Source organism: Mauremys mutica, chromosome 18 (genome assembly GCF_020497125.1).
Source record: "Mauremys mutica isolate MM-2020 ecotype Southern chromosome 18, ASM2049712v1, whole genome shotgun sequence".
Taxonomy (NCBI): Eukaryota; Metazoa; Chordata; order Testudines; family Geoemydidae; genus Mauremys; species Mauremys mutica.
Genome location: NC_059089.1, coordinates 4,432,967 through 4,451,276, shown reverse-complemented (window position 1 = coordinate 4,451,276; position 18,310 = coordinate 4,432,967). Strand labels below are relative to the sequence as shown.

General features: G+C 52.2%; 1 protein-coding gene across 2 annotated transcripts in view; it reads left to right on the top strand.

Annotated features, from left to right (window-relative positions):
* WDR31 (WD repeat domain 31) overlaps positions 1-18,310 on the top strand; it is a 44,667-nt gene that overhangs the window by 19,093 nt on the left and 7,264 nt on the right. For both annotated transcript variants that reach the window (XM_044992287.1, XM_044992289.1), the window contains exons 7-9: positions 3,053-3,120; positions 4,420-4,561; positions 6,634-6,796. In XM_044992287.1, the coding sequence (XP_044848222.1) occupies positions 3,053-3,120; positions 4,420-4,561; positions 6,634-6,796 (373 nt within the window). The remainder of the gene's footprint in view (positions 1-3,052; positions 3,121-4,419; positions 4,562-6,633; positions 6,797-18,310) is intronic.

Below are 18,310 nucleotides of genomic sequence, written 5' to 3'. Positions count from 1 at the left end.
GGTGCAGGGGAGGTGGAGTTCATTTGGGTGGGGGTGCAGGTGGTTGAGGCTCAGTGGGGAGGGTGTCTGGGGGGGCTCATCAGGTTGGTACAGGTGCAGGGGAGGTGGGGCTCATCAGGGTGAGGGTTCAATGGGCCTACTTAACAGGGAAGCCCCAGCTTCTGCCAAGGGGATGCAGCATGCTGGGCCCCAGATTCCCCCATCCCCTTCTCTTCCCCATCCCATGCTCCTTCCCCACTGCTGCATTTCCCCAGGCTTGGGGGTCAGGCAGGAAACCGCCCCCCAGCACTCCCTGGTGGAGCGGAGCGGGTTGGGGCCGGGTCACTCCACTTCCTGCTGCCCGATGATTTGGAGGGCGGGCCCGACCCCGCACTCACGGGGCAGCAGGAAGTGGAGTGACCCGGCCCCAGCATGCTCCGCTCTGCTTCTGTGGCTGGGCGCGCCGAATCCCTGCTGCTGTCTCCCAGGGCGCGTAGCTCAGGGGAGAGGGCTTGGAGAGCAAGGGGCGGAGCAGGACGGGGGCAGCTTTCCTGGCCATCTCAGCCAGCTGGGGGATTGGGCTGCCCGGCACCTCTTCTGACTTGGGGCCTGGCACCATGGTAAACCCGGTACTGCCTGTCCCTGTGTTACTGCTGGGCAGACTGGGGCACTGAAGGGTTAGGTCCATCCCTTAGCCCATCGTGAAATCAGGCTCCAGGTGACTTGCCCAAAGGCAGAGAGTTGAAATGAGTCAGGACTAGAACTCTGAACTCCCACTTCCCACTCCGCAGCGCAGAAGTGGCCAGACTGGGTCAGACTCAATGATGGGCTAGCCCCATCTCTTGTCATTGACAGCATGCAGCGCCAACTACTTGAGAGGGAGGGGCAGGAATCCCTGGAGAGAACAATGTGGTGTAACCTGACCATGGGGAAGCTTCTTTCTGACTCCCTTAAAGGTGGTCTCATGTCCTGAGACAGGAGGGTTTCTTACCCCTCTATTTTGTAGCCCATGTAATGGGAACAGGGACATGTCAATTACCCATAGAAATGTCCCATTGGGATTTTGTGTAGGGCAGTTTAACTCTACAGAGCCCGAGGCCTCTCTGGTATTCTACTGACCAAGTCCCCTCTCCTCCTTCGTTGCACCTCAGATTACACACTGGCTACTAAGGGAGCAGCATTGATGGGATCCAGAGGTAGCTCCATCCAGCCCTCCTGGCTCCAGTGATGGCTGCTTGGGACAGAGGATGGCTGGGCCCCAAGAGCAGTGTATATAAGAACATAAGAACGGCTGTACCAGGTCATACCAAGGGTCCATCTAGCCCAGTATCCTGTCTACCGACAGTGGCCAATGCCAGGTGCCCCAGAGGGAGTGAACCTAACAGGCAATGATCAAGTGATCTCTCTCCTGCCATCCATCTCCACCCTCTGACAAACAGAGGCTAGGGACACCATTCTTACCCATCCTGGCTAATAGCCATTTATGGACTTAGCCACCATGAATTTATCCAGTCCCCTTTTAAATGCTGTTATAGTCCTAGCCTTCACAACCTCCTCAGGTAAGGAGTTCCACAAGTTGACTGTGCGCTGCGTGAAGAAGAACTTCCTTTTATTTGTTTTAAACCTGCTGCCTATTAATTTCATTTGGTGACCCCTAGTTCTTGTATTATGGGAATAAGTAAATAACTTTTCCTTATCCACTTTCTCCACATCACTCATGATTATATATACCTCTATCATATCCCCCCTTAGTCTCCTCTTTTCCAAGCTGAAGAGTCCTAGCCTCTTTAATCTTTCCTCATATGGGACCCTCTCCAAACCCCTAGTCATTTTAGTTGCCCTTTTCTGAACCTTTTCTAGTGCCAGTATATCTTTTTTGAGACGAGACCACATCTGTATGCAGTATTCGAGATGTGGGCGTACCATGGATTTATATAAGGGCAATAATATATTCTCAGTCTTATTCTCTATCCCCTTTTTAATGATTCCTAACATCCTGTTTGCTTTTTTGATCGCCCCTGCACACTGCGTGGACATCTTCAGAGAACTATCCACGATGACTCCAAGATCTTTTTCCTGACTCATTGTAGCTAAATTAGCCCCCATCATATTGTATGTATAGTTGGGGTTATTTTTTCCAATGTGCATTACTTTACATTTATCCACATTAAATTTCATTTGCCATTTTGTTGCCCAGTCACTTAGTTTTGTGAGATCTTTTTGAAGTTCTTCACAGTCTGCTTTGGTCTTAACTATCTTGAGCAGTTTAGTATCATCTGCAAACTTTGCCACCTCACTGTTTACCCCTTTCTCCAGATCATTTATGAATAAGTTGAATATTTATGAATAAATTGAATAGGATTGGTCCTAGGACTGACCCTTGGGGAACACCACTAGTTACCTCTCTCCAGTCTGAGAATTTACCATTAATTCCTACCCTTTGTTCCCTGTCTTTTAACCAGTTCTCAATCCATGAATGGACCTTCCCTTCTACTCTATGACAGCTTAATTTACGTAAGAGCCTCTGGTGAGGGACCTTGTCAAAGGCTTTCTGGAAATCTAAGTACACTATGTCCAGTGGATCCCCCTTGTCGACATGTTTGTTGACCCGTTCAAAGATCTCTATTAGATTAGAAAGACATGATTTCCCTTTACAGAAACCATGTTGACTATTGCTCAACAGTTTATGTTTTTCTTTGTGTCTGACAATTTTATTCTTAACTATTGTTTCGACTAATTTGCCCAGTACCAACGTTAGACTTACCGGTCTGTAATTGCCGGGATCACCTCTAGAGCCCTTTTTAAAATATTGGTGTTACATTAGCTAACTTCCAGTCATTGGGTACAGAAGCCTATTTAAAGGGCAGGATACAAACCTTAGTTAATAGTTCCGCAACTTCACATTTGAGTTCTTTCAGAACTCTTGGGTGAATGCCATCTGGTCCCGGTGACTTGTTTATGTTGAGTTTATCAATTAATTCCAAAACCTCCTCTAGTGACACTATGTGTGGGCAGGGGTCAGTTTGGGCTTTGTTAGGTGGACAGGATTCTGGTACTTCTTTCCCTTCGGCAGGTAACACACCTGTGCTGGGTTCCTGCAGAGCCGTATGTCATCCAGACGTCAGAGGATAAAACAATCAGGTAAAGCCTAGCGGTGGGGACCACCTGCAGAGGTGAGACTTTGTGTATTCAGGAGAACATGGGTGAGGAGTCCCAGAGCTTTGTAAAACCATCCCATGGACAGTGCTGGTGATTAGGCCTGTTGGTGGGATGGGGGCTGCTAATGGCCTTGGACTGCAGAGCTGTTCACTTGGGTCCAGGATGAGTGCCTGGGCATCCCCAGACCAGTACACTATGGCTGTTGGGCGCCTTTATCCTTCACTGGGTGGGCGGCAGTGGCATCTGTCATTCCTCAACCCATCTTTTGGTAGGCCAGGTGTCTCTAACCCTGGTGGGGAAGTAGACACGCCAATAGAGAACTTCATTACTGCTTGAATTGGGGTAATAAAGAGGTTATTGTTTGGAGTCTGCCGCAAAAACCACAGCAGGGAGTGGCTTTGTAGGTTAGTGAAGTTGTCTCCCAAGCTCTGTTGCTAGAAGCAAACCTTGTGCTAACCTCATATTTCGTGGAGAGTATGATCTACGGCAGGGTAGCGCATGATCAGGACACCTGTGAGCAATACTGCTTGCCACTGGGTAGAACCTACGTTAGTATTTGGCATGGTTTTGTCATCACTGATCAATATTATTACCATTGCTGGTGAGTTTGCAGACAGAATGTGTGATATGCAGCAGAGCAGGAGGGTGACCAGCTATAAGAGGAGCAGTGTCCAGAGCTGCCCAGCTCTCTCCCAGGCAAAGGGTGCCACCAGCAAAGAAAAGAAACCGGCATTTCAAAGTGGCCAAGATGGAAATCCCCATGCAGCCAAGCTACAGGGTGGGAGATGGATGGGGCAAAGGGAATGGGGCTGAAAACACGTTGTGGGTTGAAGGGGGAAGTGTTGTTGTTTAACGTGAGTATTGCGGTAGCTTCTCCTCAATCCCCCAACCAAGACTGGGCCCATTGTGCTAAACCCATGGAGCTTGCAGGCGTGGAGGCTAGATGTCAAGGGAGGAATGACTCTAGCTTGAGTCGAGGGATGGAGGGCTCTGTGAAACATGTGGAACATGTGGAACACCATGAAGAACTAGAGAATTGGCAGGTCTGGGCCAGAACACGGGGTTGAGTCATGGAGCTCAGTAATCCTTGAAATAAGAGGAGAATAGGCCCAGGCTGGAGGTGTGAAGAGATTGGGTTGTGCATATTGTCATGAGCATGCTTCAAAATAGCCAGCTTGCATTCTCTTTTGTAGATTCTGCCCCAGTAACTGGCCAGACATTGCGAGGAGTTCAATCACTGTATTAACTCTCCCTCACTTGTTCTTTTTTCCTCCTTTCCAGGATCTGGGACAGCCGGGAGCTGCAGGTGGCCCATAGGTTCCCGGTAAAGCAGTATATTCAGACCTACTGTGATGTAAGCCAGGATGGCCGGTACTGCATCAGCAGCAGCAATGGCTTTGGTGGGGAGGGCTGCGAAGCCACAGTGAGTTTTCTGGCTGGGCAGCAAATTGCTGCTTGTTCTAGACCTCTCCAGAAATTGATACCTATAGACGGTAACCTGTCTTGCGGGCAGCAGGGCTTAGCGGGTTCACCTTGGTGCTCTGAGAGCAATCCTGCCAGGAAGTGAAGCCTGTGCGCTGGACTGGCTTTAGCCTTGGTATTACCTGTCCCTCACCAAAGGATCTTATGTAAATGAAGTTGTCATGGGATAAGAGGGAAGATCCTTTCATGGATTGAGAACTGGTTAAGACAGGGAACAAAGGGTAGGAATTAATGGTAAATTTTCAGGATGGAGAGTGGTAACTAGTGGTGTTCCCAAGGGTCAGTCCTAGGACCAATCCTATTCAACTTATTCATAAATGATCTGGAGAAAGGGGTAAACAATGAGGTGGCAAAGTTTGCAGATGATACTAAACTGCTCAAGATAGTTAAGACCGAAGCAGACTGCGAAGAACTTCAAAATGATCTCACAAAACTAAGTGATTGGGCAACAAAATGGCAAATGAAATTTAATGAGTCTGAATGTAAAGTAATGCACATTGGAAAAAATAACCCCAACTGTACATACAATACGATGAGGGCTAATTTAGCTACAACTAATCAGGAAAAAGATCTTGGAGTCATCGTGGATCGTTCTCTGAAGACATCAATGCAGTGTGCAGCAGCAGTCAAAAAAGCAAACAGGATGTTAGGAATCATTTAAAAAGGGATAGAAAATAAGACAGAGAATATCCTATTGCCCTTATTTAACTCTATGGTGCGCCCACATCTTGAATACTGCGTACAGATGTGGTCTCATCTCAAAAAAGATATACTGGCATTAGAAAAGGTTCAGTGAAGGGCAATTAAAATGATTAGGGGTTTGGAACGGGTCCCATATGAGGAGAGATTAAAGAGGCTAGGACTTTTCAGCTTGGAAAAGAGGAGACTAAGGGGGGATATGATAGAGGTATTTAAAATCATGAGTGGTGTGGAGAAAGTGAATAAGGAAAAGTTATTTACTTGTTCCCATAATATAAGAACTAGGGGCCACCAAATGAAATTAATGAGCAGCAGGTTTAAAACAAATAAAAGGAAGTTTTTGAGTTTTTGGCTAACTGTTCTTCAAACTCCTTTTTGGCTTTTCTTATTATATTTTTACCCTTAATTTGGCAGTGTTTACGGTCCTTTCTATATGCCTCACTAGGATTTGACTTCCACTTTTTAAAAGATGCCTTTTTATCTCTCACTGCTTCTTTTACATGGTTGTTAAGTCACGGTGGCTCTTTTTTAGTTCTTTTACTGGGTTTTTTAATTTGGGGGTATACATTTAAGTTGAGCTTCTATTATGGTGTCTTTGAAAAGTGTCCATGCACCTTCTGTTTCTGTTTAACTAACCCCCTCATTTTTGCATAGTTCCCCTTTCTGAAATTAAATGCCACAGTGCTGGGCTGTTGAGGTGTTCTTCTCACCACAGGGAATTACGCCTTTTGAAATGCGTACTAATGAAAAATCATCCCACTGGGTTTTGACTCTTTCAGGGGAGTTATAGGACCAAATGCTGATCCCTCCCAAAGCCAGTAGCAAAATTCCTATTGTGTTCGGTCAGTCTGGAGTTTGACTCTGCATTTAAAATAAACCTGCATGGGGCTGGGTCCCACAACTGCCCTGGTGATTGCATGGCTGTACCCCTGCTGCTCTAGGAATGTGGCATACGCCATCCCACATCCGCTGCGGGGAGGAGTGGAAGATAAAGGCTGGAGAGCAAACACAGAACAGATGTGTGAAGGAGTTAAGACTGGCAGCAAGCTATCTGCCAGCAATTCAATGGGGAGATGAGGGGAATGGAGCACCAAGCTGGAACACTCGTGTAAGCCCTGTGGGTATGTTTGTCTCAGGCTCGAGATACATGGCCATATCAGCGTGGTGGCAGGTGCTGAGTGAGGACAGCAAGGAGGTACCTGGGAGATGTAATGATTGTTTTTTCTTTGTAAAGCAGCCGAGCATGGTGAAGGAATAGTAACAAATTGGTGAAATGGCCTTCGAGTTGAGCTCTTTGTGTCTGTTCCTTTGCAGCTGTGGGACCTAAGGCAGACAAGAAGCCGCGTGCGTGAGTTCAAGGGGCATTTCCAAACCACAGCATCCTGTGTCTTCCTTCCCAAGAGTCTGGGTCTGACCCCAGTCGTTGCCACTTCATCACATGACTGCATGGTGAAGGTCTGGAACCAAGACAGTGGAGGTACGGCCTCGAAATGTGACTTAGGGCTTGGCTACACTTGCGAGTTAGGGCGCCCGGGGCTGCGTTAATGCACTCTAACTCCTGAGCCGTCCACACTAGCAAGGCACTTAGAGCGCCTGGACTCTGCAGCTGTAGTGCTTCCGGTAATCCAGCTCCACAAGAAGCATAGTGCCTTCTGTGCCTTGGCTGAAACGCCCGAGCGTCAGTGGGAACGAGGTGTTCCGTTACTGCGCCCTGATTGACCTACGGAAACGTCCCATAATCCCCTTAAGTCCAGTGGCCACTCTTGTCATTGTTTTGAACTTGGTTGTAGGAATGCAGATATGCCCTTTCAAAGCTCTGTTTCTGACATCCGGTATGCTTATCTGCTCCGGGACAAAGCAACCATTACTGAGGAATGCTGCTTGCTTTGAGTGAGTGTGGGGGGGAGGCGGGTCTGCTGCTGTCTGAACTTACAAGACAGCATGCTGACACACTCTCAGCACCCGAAAAACTCACTCTTCCCCCACATACACACAACACACTCCCTGTCACACTCCACCCCCCATCCCCACATTTGAAAAGCACATTGCAGCCACTTGCACGCTGGGATAGCTACCAATATGCATGTTGCAAGAGCTGCTAATGTGGCCACACCAGTGTGCTTCCAGCTGAGTGTGTAAACACAGCGCAGCATTTTCCCTGCTGCGGTCTCCGAAGGCTGATTTAACTCCCAGTGCTTTACATCTGCGAGTGTAGCCATGCTCCTAGGAGGAACCATGTATTGACGGGGTGTTAAAACGTCCCTCTTTATTCCTCTCTCAGATGGTTGGTGATGTGCTAATGAGCCTTTATCCCAGCGGTCCCCAAACATTGGAGAGTCGCGCCCCCCTTACCCATGTCCACACCCCTCCTCCCTGGGGCTAGGAGTGGGGATGTGGCTCCAGGTGGGGGGAGAGGGGGGAAGACAGGGAAAGGGTTAAGGAGGCCAAGGCTGGGGCCTCAACTGGGGATGAGTCTGGTGCTGGGAGCCATAGGGGAAAAATTCGCCAAGTTCCCTGCTCCTCCCCTGAGCACGCTGCATCCACGCTTCTCCTCCCAGCACTTGCCACTGCAAAACAGCTGTTTCATGGCATAACAAGCTCTTGGAGGAAGGGGAGAGGAGTGGGAACGCAGGGTGCTCAGGGGAGAAGGCGGGGAAGAGACGGGAACGGGGCGCGGATTTGGAGAAGGGGTTGGAATCGGGGCGGCGCAGGGGCGGGTCGAGCACTCACCGGCACCAGCAGAAGTGCCGAAAGCAGGGCCACAGCCAGGAGCGGGAGTGGAGCTGCAGCTGGGCTGCAGTGGGGGCTGGCATCTGGGCCTGTGGCCAGGTGCAGCTCCACTGCTGGCCTTGGCCCCAGACCGGGAACAATGCCGCAGCCAGCAGCTGAGGCTGGGAGCTGGCAGGAGCCGGGAGTGGAGCTCCGGCCGGGTGCAGAGCTGCACCGAGGCTGGGGAAGGGGATGCAGCTGTGGGCAGGGAGGGGCTGGGTGGTGCTCCCTCCTCACCACCTATGGGGGCTGGCCTGGGCCCCACCACACCCTCCCAGATGTTCCTCCATGCTACCCCACAGTTTGGGGACCTCTGCTTTGTTCTGTAAGTCACTGACGCAGATCCAGCCTATGGGGTTTTGACAGAAATGGCTATTTCATGAACAGTTTGGACTCAGTTTCTATAACAAAAATAATGAGTGCTCAGGTTTGTAGCCTTGGAACTCAGTCACAGCCTGATTCAAGTGAAAGGATGCTATAAAGAGTGGAGTTATACACATGAGACAGTCCGGCAGCCGGGAGGACAGAATAACATATGAAAGGAAACGCCAAGGAGTTGTCCCAATTGGACTAGATCCTGTAATTGCATTTTGAAGCCAGGGCCTGGTTACTAAACATTCCCGCTCACTTTGGTTGCTGTTCACAGGGCTGGCTCTAGGCACCAGCAAAGCAAGCAGGTGCTTGGGGTGGCACATTTGCAGGGGCGGGTGGGATCCAGCATAGGAGCTGAGAACCAACAGGGGGCCCTGGGAGCTTAAGTTCCTTTGTTAGCTCCCTGCCTATAGAGCCAGCCCTGGAGCAGGGAAAGAACTACATTTCCCAGCATTCCGTTGGCAGCTATCAACAGGAAAGGGAGGGGGAGAGAGTGAGGTTGCTGAGACCTTATACTGCAGCTTGCTGTGAATGGAGAGCTCACTGCTAGAACTGGGTGGCACTGTGAATGGTAGGGTAACCATATTTTAACATTCAAAAAAGAGGACACTCCATGGGGGTAGCCCCGCCCCTATCCACTCCCTCCCGCTTCCCGCCCCCTGACTGCCGCCCACAGAACCCTTCCAAGCCCCCTGCTCCTTGTCCCGTGATCGCCCCCTCCCCGGGACCCCTAACCGCCCCCTGGGACATCACCCCCTATCTAAGCCTCCCTTCTCCTTGTCCCTGACTGCCCCCTCCTGAGACCCCCCCATCCTAACTGCCCCCCTAGAACTCCACCCCCTACCTGTCCCCTGACTGCCCCGACTCCTATCCACACCCCTGCCCCCGACAGACCACTGGGACTCCCACGCCTATCCAACCACTGCCTGTCCCCTGATTGCCCCCTCCCCAGAACCCTTGATCCATCTAACCCCCCCCCCACTTCCTGCCCCTGACTGTCCCCCTGAATCTCCACCCCATCCAACTCCCCCCGCACCCTGACTGCCCCGACCCTCTCCACACCCCCACCCCCTGACAGGTCCCCCCCGACCCATCCAACCCCCCTGCTCCCTGTCCCTTGACTGCCTCACGGGATCCCATGCCCCTTCTCCAAACCGCCCAGGCCCCCTTACCTCCCCTGCAGAGGCGCAGCCCCGTCCCCCAAGACGGGCGTGCTGAGCGTGGCATGCTGAGGCTGCAGGGGAGGAGGGGGGGGAGTAGAGGAGGGGATCCGGCTGGGCCGCCCTGTCAGCCACGCCGCGCTCTGGATTGCAAGGGAAATCCTGGACTTTTTGAGAGTTTTACAAATTCCTCCCGGACGACTATTTAAAACCCAAAAAGCTGGATATGTCCGTGAAAATATGGACGTATGATAGGTAACCTTAGAATGGGGAGCAAGTATGCCCAAGGAGTAGAAGACTTTGGCCCAGATATCCCCTTCAGAAGACATCCCCAGACTGGATTAGGGATACTGTTGTGACCTCACCTTGCAGCCCCCAAAGAAAGAATTGGGTGGACTAAATGGACAGAGCCTCTCTCTATCTGAAGCCTAGCAAGGGAGGTACGTGGATCCCACTAGAATTTAAAATGAAAAGTAAGGGGGGGAGGCTCTACTGGACCTGGGCAGCTTTAGATACAGTACCAGGCACGCAGGAGGATTTCCACTTCTGAGCCATGGAAGCAGAAATTGACTTTTCCTTTCCAGATTTAGCTAGTATTCTGAAAGGGAATCTAGCACCAGCCTTCCGGATTTGAAAACCCTCAAAATTCAGGAGTGCTCAAGCTCAATTTGGGCAGCTGTTACTTCATTTCTCCCAAATCAAATATACTGATCCACTGTAACTTGCTGTAGAAAAAGTAGGATAAAATTGAGCAAGAAATGCTTCCCAGTGGTTATTAGGACTGGAATTGCTATTTTCAACAGCCATTGCCTTTTTTTAAAGTTTTATTTGTTTAAAAGGAAGACAGTGATATTGCATTGGCAAATTCCCCATAGAAACAAAGTGGAACAAAAGAATAATAAAAGCACCTCAACTATTCCTCATTTATGTAGGACAGTCTTAGGATAGGGGCTGGGGCGGCAGGGGGATACGGGTGGGAGGGGGGCCCAAAACTGGGCGGAGAGCCCAGGGCTGGGGCAGCAGGAAGGTGTGAGGGGAGCCCAGGGCTGGGGTGGGGGGTAGCCAAAATTTTTTTTGCTTGGGGTGGCAAAAAACCTAGAGCCAGCCCTGAATGTTCGTACTCACTTTTGTGACTGGGAATTACAGTGATTATGGGATTAATCTTGCTTGCTTCCCAGCCCCTCCCACCCAAGGCGTGTGATGAGGTTTGGCCTTACAATGATCTGAGAACAAAGAGCAAATACCTCCTAAGCACTATTATACTGGGAAGCTTGTGTTAGTTGTTGCTTATCTACCATTCAGTTTAGAATACAGAGAGGAGAGAGCTACTGGGAAACAGCATAGACTCTCCCTCTGCCCACAGACAGTTCAGCTTCCTGCACACACCCATAGAATCATAGAATCATAGAATATCAGGGTTGGAAGAGACCTCAGGAGGTCATCTAGTCCAACCCCCTGCTCAAAGCAGGACCAATTCCCAACTAAATCATCCCAGCCAGCCCCTTGTTGAACCTCATCAGCTTTGTCAAGCCTGACCTTAAAAACCTCTAAGGAAGGAGATTCCACCACCTCCCTAGATAACCCATTACAGTGCTTCACCACGCTCCGAGTGAAAAAGTTTTTCCTAATATCCAACCTAAACCTCCCCCACTGCAACTTGAGACCATTACTCCTTGTTCTGTCATCAGGTACCACTGAGAACAGTCTAGATCCATCTCTCAGGTAGTTGAAAGCAGCTATCAAATCCCTCCTCATTCTTCTGCAGACTAAACAATCCCAGTTCCCTCAGCCTCTCCTCATCAGTCATGTGCTCCAGCCCCCTAATCATTTTTGTTGCCCTCCGCTGGACTCTTTCCAATTTCTCCACATCCTTCTTGTAGTGTGGGGCCCAAAACTGGACACAGTACTCCAGATGAGGCCTCCCCAATGTCAAATAGAGGGGAATCATCATGTCCCTCAAAATGCTGGCAATGCCCCTACTTATACAGCCCAAAATGCTGTTAGCCTTCTTGGCAACAAGGGCACACTGTTGACTCATATGCAGCTTCTTGTCCACTGTAACCCCCAAGTCCTTTTCTGCAGAACTGCTTCCTAGCCATTCGGTCCCTAGTCTGTAACAGTGAATGGGATTCTTCCATCCTAAGTGCAGGACTTTGCACTTGTCCTTGTTGAACTTCATCAGGTTTCTTTTGGCCCAATCCTCTAATTTGTCTAGGTCCCTCTGTATCCTATCCCTACCCTCCAGTGTATCTACCACTCGTTCCAGTTTAGTGTCATCTGCAAACTTGCTGAGAGTGCAGTCCACGCCGTCCTCCAGATCATTAATGAAGTTATTGAACAAAACCGGCCCCAGGACTGACCCTTGGGACGCGCCACTTGATCACTACCCATTGAGCCAGCTTTCTATCCACCTTATAGTCCATTCATCCAGCCCATACTTCTTTAACTTGCTGGCAAGAATACTGTGGGAGACCGTATCAAAAGCTTTGCTAAAGTCAAGGAATAACACATCCACTGCTTTCCCTTCATCCACAGATCTATCTCCTCATAGAAGGCAATTAGGTTAGTCAGGCATGACTTGCTCTTGGTGAATCCATGCTGACTGTTCCTGATCACTTTCCTCTCCTCTAAGTGCTTCAGAATTGATTCCATGATTTTTCCAGGGTCTGAGATGAGGCTGACTGGCCTGTAGTTCCCCAGATCTCATCCCACAGTCTGCTGGTTGTAGAGGCCACTCTCCAGCCCTGGCAGTGAAGGAACCTGAGCTCAGGCTGGATCCACAATAAACTGCCTTAATCCTCCTGCTTGGGTGCAGTGTGCTGAATGGCATTATTGGTATGTTAGCCTCAGTCTTAACCAGCAGTTGATATCTGCACTTGTTTTAATAGTAGCTAAACTAAGACTCTGAGTGCAAAATCATGTATTATTAATTTGTGTTACGATAGTGCCTAGGACCCCAGTCTTGGGCCAGGACCCCAAGCACCCAGGGGCTGTACAAATACAGAACAACACTGAGTGAATTTGATTCTGTTTGCCTGTTTCGTAAATACCCTGTGAAAGTCACTGCTGGTGCCACTGGGATGGGAGGAGCTACTACAGATGTCCTAGAAGACACAACATTAGGCTGTCTCCAGATATAGGTGCAAATGTCTGATGTTCTACTCTCCATTTAAAATATATATTGTGCTGAAACCTCCTTCATGTTGGAAATAAGTTCAAGTCTAACAGCCCTGCACACCAGTCCCCACAACCAGAATCAGACCAAAGTATTGCAACCCTCAGGAGAATGAACTGTTGTGTACCATAGGCAGAGAACCAGGGCGGCTGGTGGGTGACCAAGATGTGCCAATGCCCAAGGATCCTTCAATGACAGGGAATTGAATGAGTGAGATATTACCCAGATGATCCTAGCTAGTGATCTGCACCCTATGCTGCAAAGAGGGTGAAAACCCCCAGGGTCCTGTCAGTCTGACCTGGGGAAAATTCCTTCCCAATCCCCAATTTGGTGATCAAATGTATATTGCCAAAAAAAATGTAATAAAGAAATAAGCAGAGGGAGGGCGATGAATCTGTGTGGCATTAATTAGGGTTATCTCCAGAAGTGCAGTAATGAAGAATTTTATTGGCATTGGAAGAGAGGCTTGTTTTAATGTCCATTGGTGGTGATCAAAATCATCAGGAGGTGCTGAATTAATATGAGGGCTGACTGTGTTTTCTGCACTGAGACTAATGTGTTACAGGTCTCAGTTGCACCTTCTGCAAATCAGTAAGGCTCTAAAGTTCTGAGGTTTCTTTCTGAACGTGATCCCACCCCCACCCCCCATCCCCATGACTGAGAACAATAAATCCAGCAACAATTAGGCCAAAGGAATTAATGTGTTGGTGAAACAGGACCCTGCAGACAAATCACTGTGAGAATAGCATGTTTTGTGTGATGGGAACGTCCTGAGTTGGAAATCTGCTAAATTATAGTGCCTAAGCAAGACAATTAACCCTCAAGCATAGATCCTTCCACAGGCTATTGTAACATACCAGCTATTATGAGAGGATGTACAGTTCCTAACAGCCCACCAAGGGTCGGTGCTGGGGCCGGTTTTGTTCAATATCTTCATTAACGATCTGGAGGATGCTGTGGACTGCACCCTTAGCAAGTTTGCAGATGACACTAAACTGGGAGGAGTGGTTGATACGCTGGAGGGTAGGGATAGGATACAGAAGGACCTAGACACATTAGAGGATTGGGCCAAAAGAAATATGATGAGGTTCAACAAGGACAAGTGCAGAGTCCTGCACTTAGGACGGAAGAATCCCATGCACTGCTACAGACTAGGGACCGAATGGCTGGGCAGCAGTTCTGCAGAAAAGGATCTAGGGGTTACGGTGGACAAAAAGCTGAATATGAGTCAACAGTGTGCCCTTGTTGCCAAGAAGGCTAATGGCATTTTGGGTTGTATAAGTAGGGGCATTTCCAGCAGATCGAGGGATGTGATCATTCCCCTCTATTCAGCACTGGTGAGGCCTCATTTGGAGTACTGTGTCCAGTTTTGGGCCCCACACTACAAGAAGGATGTGGAAAAATTGGAGAGAGTCCAGCGGAGGGCAACAAAAATGATTAGGGGGCTGGAGCACATGACTTATGAGGAGAGGCTGAGGGAACTGAGATTGTTTAGCCTGCAGAAGAGAAGAATGAGGGGGGATTTGATAGCTGCTTTCAACTACCTGAAAGGGGGTTCCAAAGAGGATGGATCTAGACTGTTCTCAGTGGTAGAAGATGACAGAACAAGGAGTAATGGTCTCAAGTTGCAGAGGGGGAGGTTTAGGTTGGACATTAGGAAAAACTTTTTCACTAGTAGGGTGGTGAAGAACTGGAATGGGTTACCTAGGGAGGTGGTGGAATCTCCTTCCTTAGAGGTTTTTAAGGTCAGGCTTGACAAAGCCCTGGCTGGGATGATTTAGTTGGGTTTGGTCCTGCTTTGAGCAGGGGGTTGGACTAGATGACCTCCTGAGGTCCCTTCCAACCCTGAGATTCTATGATTCTATGATTCTAATGGGTACCTGAGAATGTGTTTCAAACTGTGCCAACCCCATTGCTGTCACAGTCAGTGTGTATTAGGACTGACTCCTCCATTGTCCCAGGCTTGCAGGCAGGGGCGGCTCCAGGCACCAGCACGCCAAGCGCGTGCCTGGGGTGGCAAGCCATGGGGGGCGCTCTGCCGGTCACCGCAAGGGCGGCAGGCAGGTTGCCTTTGGCGGCATGCCTGCGGAGTGTCCGCTGGTCCCGCGGCTTCGCCCAGGGGCGGCTCTAGGAATTTGGCCACCCCAAGCAGGGCGGCACGCCGCGGGGGGTGTGCTGCCGGTCGCCGGTCCCGCGGCTCCGGGGGACCTCTTGCAGACGTGCCTGCGGAGAGTGCACTGGTCCCGCGGCTCCGGTGGAGCATCCGCAGGCATGCCTGCGGGAGGTCACCCGAGCCGCGGGACCAGCGAACCCTCCACAGTCATGCCTGCGGGAGGTCCACCGGAGCTGCAGGACCAGCGGACCTCCCACAGGCATGACTGCGGAAGGTCCGCCGGAGCCACCTGCCGCCCTGCCGGCAAAATGCCGCCCCAAGCACGCGCTTGGCGCGCTGGGGTCTGGAGCCGGCCGTGCCTTCGGCGGACCTCCCGCAGGCGTGCCACCGAATCCGCAGGACCGGGGACCTCCCACAGGCAAGCCGCCAAAGGCAGCCTGCCTGCTGTGCTTGGGGCGGCAAAATACCTAGAGCCGCCCCTGCTTGCAGGAGTTTCTTAAGGCTATGTTGGCACCTGAATGGGCTTCGGATCAGCACACTGAGAGAGCCAATCGGAGGCACAGCAGGAGCTGATCCCGAGAGCAGCCCCTGCAAAACAAACAGTGCAACAGTCTGGAATCCCAGCTCACAATCTGGGTGACCTGCTGTCGCTAAACTCCGGATACATGTGGCACCTGCTTGCCATGTCATCTCCCCTTAATCTCTGTTCCTGTCCGCCACTGCGGGGGGAGCAGAAGAGCAAAGAGATGGCGTGACCCAGATGGGGCCTGGTTTTGTGCTAGTTTTCATGTATCTGTCATGGGACTGTTGAGCAGTAGAAGCTCTCACTTCTTTAGGTTGAGAGAGGGGCAAAAGGGAACCTTGATCATGACCCTTTTTTAATCCTAGAAATACTAGTTGCTAACACCTGGTTTGCAGAGGGGCCCGTGGCCGCTAGGAGCCCTAGGAAGGCTCCTACAGCAGGGTGCTGTGGTGGTAATGTCAGGTGGGAGAAGTGCCTGACCAGGGAAACAAAGTGAGGCCAGATTTCATATGCTGGACCATGGGTTCTTCTTCGAGTGATTGCTCCTATGCATTCCATTTAGGTGTGTGCGCCGCGCGTGCACGGCTTCTCCGGAACATTTTTACCCTAGCAACTCCGGCGGGCCGGCTGGGCGCCCCCTGGAGTGGCGCCGCTATGGCGCTGGATATATACCCCAGCCGGCCCGTCCGCTCCTCAGTTCCTTCTTCCCACCTGTGACGGCCAGTAGGAACAGTGGAGTGCTCCCTTACCTCCACAGTCCTAGCGTTCTCCATAGTTATAGTGTACATAGTTGTTAGTAGTTAGTTAAGTTAATTGTTCTAGCTGTATATATAGTTGTATAGTGTAGTTTCGTAGGGAATTAGAGGGGTTAGCCCTCTTCTTCCGCTCCCGGTGCGGGCTTATGCCCGGGGCACCGGGATTCAAGCCCTGCGCGGCTTGCCAGCGGCCCATGCCGGTGAGTGACCCATACGACTCCTGCCTCCGCTGCCTCGGGGAGTCGCACAGGACTGACAAGTGCCCGATCTGCGTGGCCTTCAAACCCCGAACGAGGAAGGAGCGGGACTCTCGCCTGAAGCAGCTGCTGATGGAGGCTTCGCTCCAGCCTCCGGCGCCAACTCCACCGGCGCCGAAGCCTTCCTCGGCGAGCAGCGCACCGGCAGCACCGAGCCGCTCCGGTGCCGCAGAGGGTCCTCGGCACCCGGCACCGAAGTCCCGGCACCGCTCCCTCTCCCCCGGAAGGAAGCATAAGGCGCCGAAGACGGCCTCGGCAAAGCAGCCACAGAAGCCGTTAGCCCAGCCGCCGCCGCCGAAAACGGTTCAGGCTGAGGCAGTGCGCAAACAGTGCACCGTGCCGTCGACTCCGGCGCCGCAAGGGCCGTCGAGTCCGGCACCCCCCAGCTCCCCGGTACCCACCGAGGAGGAGCTGCGGATCCCGTCCACGCCGGAGGCGTTTGCGACGGCGAGGGAGCTGATTGAGCTCACGGAAGCTCAGAGCCTCCGGCCCCCGGCACCGCCGGTGCGGGCGCCTAAGTCAATAGGCAAACCGCTGATGATGCGGCCTCCTTCCCCGGCTGAGCGAGACGGTCGGCGCTCTAGGATTCGGTCTCGATCCCGGTCCCACTCTCGGAGGCGGTCGCCGCCACACCGGTCCCGGTCCGGAAGGCGGTCTACATCGCGACGCCGCTCCCCGTCTCGACACCGGTCGCAGTCCCGGCACCGCTCTCAATCGTGGGGCCGGTCGCACTCCCGGCGACGGTCCCGGTCACCGAGTCACCGGCACCGCAGCAGGTCCGGTTCCAAGTATCGCTCTCGGCACCGTGACTCCCGGAGCCGCTCCCGACGACGCCGTTCACGCTCAAGATCAAGCTCCAGGCGTCGCCGGTCGAGCTCCCGGCGCCGTCGGTCAAGCTCCCGGTACTGCGCCTCACGCAGGTCCCGCTCCCCGCTGACGTCTCATGACCGGCACCGACCTTCGGCACCGACGAGACACGTGACACCTGCGTCGGCCGTCCGCTCGTGGACCGCCACGGCTCCTCCCTGGCCTTCGCGGGAATCCTCCATTGCTTCCGCTGAGGGCAGTGTGGTGGACTTCAGGGCAGAGTCTCTTCCACGGGACCATGGACCCCAGCAGTGGGGATTTTGGGTACCCTGGGCCCACCATGAGCAAGGGCCCCCCCTTCCACCGAGACAGGCGAGTGCGGCACGTTCCGTGCCGGAGGCCACTATCAGCAGGCCCCCTCCGTCTCCAACGGGACAGACCACCTCCCCTCGAGGCCCGCCATTGGGGCAGGAGACACTGGCGGCTGATCGCCCGGGGGCAGAGCAAATGCCTGAGGAGGTGCTACCAGGCCAATCCTCGTCCTCATCACCTGACGAGGCGGTGGCGGGGGCATCACCATCCGAACCCCCGCCTATTGACCTGAGAGCGCATCAGGACCTCCTCCGAAGGGTAGCTAAGGCCATTAACCTGCCCATTGAGGAGGTCCAAGAGGTCGAGGTCCAAGAGGTCGATGACCCAGTTACCGACGTCGTGGGAGCGGAGGCCCCCGTGAGAGTAGCACTGCCATTCATCCGCACAATCCAGCGGAATAATGCTACCATTTGGCAGTCGCCTTCCTCCGTTCCCCCCACGGCGCGAGGGGTGGAGAGAAAATATTCCGTTCCACCTAAGGGGTACGAATACTTATATGTGCACCCAGCCCCGGACTCTCTGGTTGTCCAGTCCGTGAACGACCGGGAAAGGCACGGACAGCCGGCCGCTGCGCCAAAGTCCAAGGAGTCGCGGCGCATGGACCTCTTGGGGCGAAAAATCTATTCAGCGGGAGGCCTTCAGCTCCGCATTGCAAACCAAATGGCCCTCCTTTCCCGGTACACTTTCA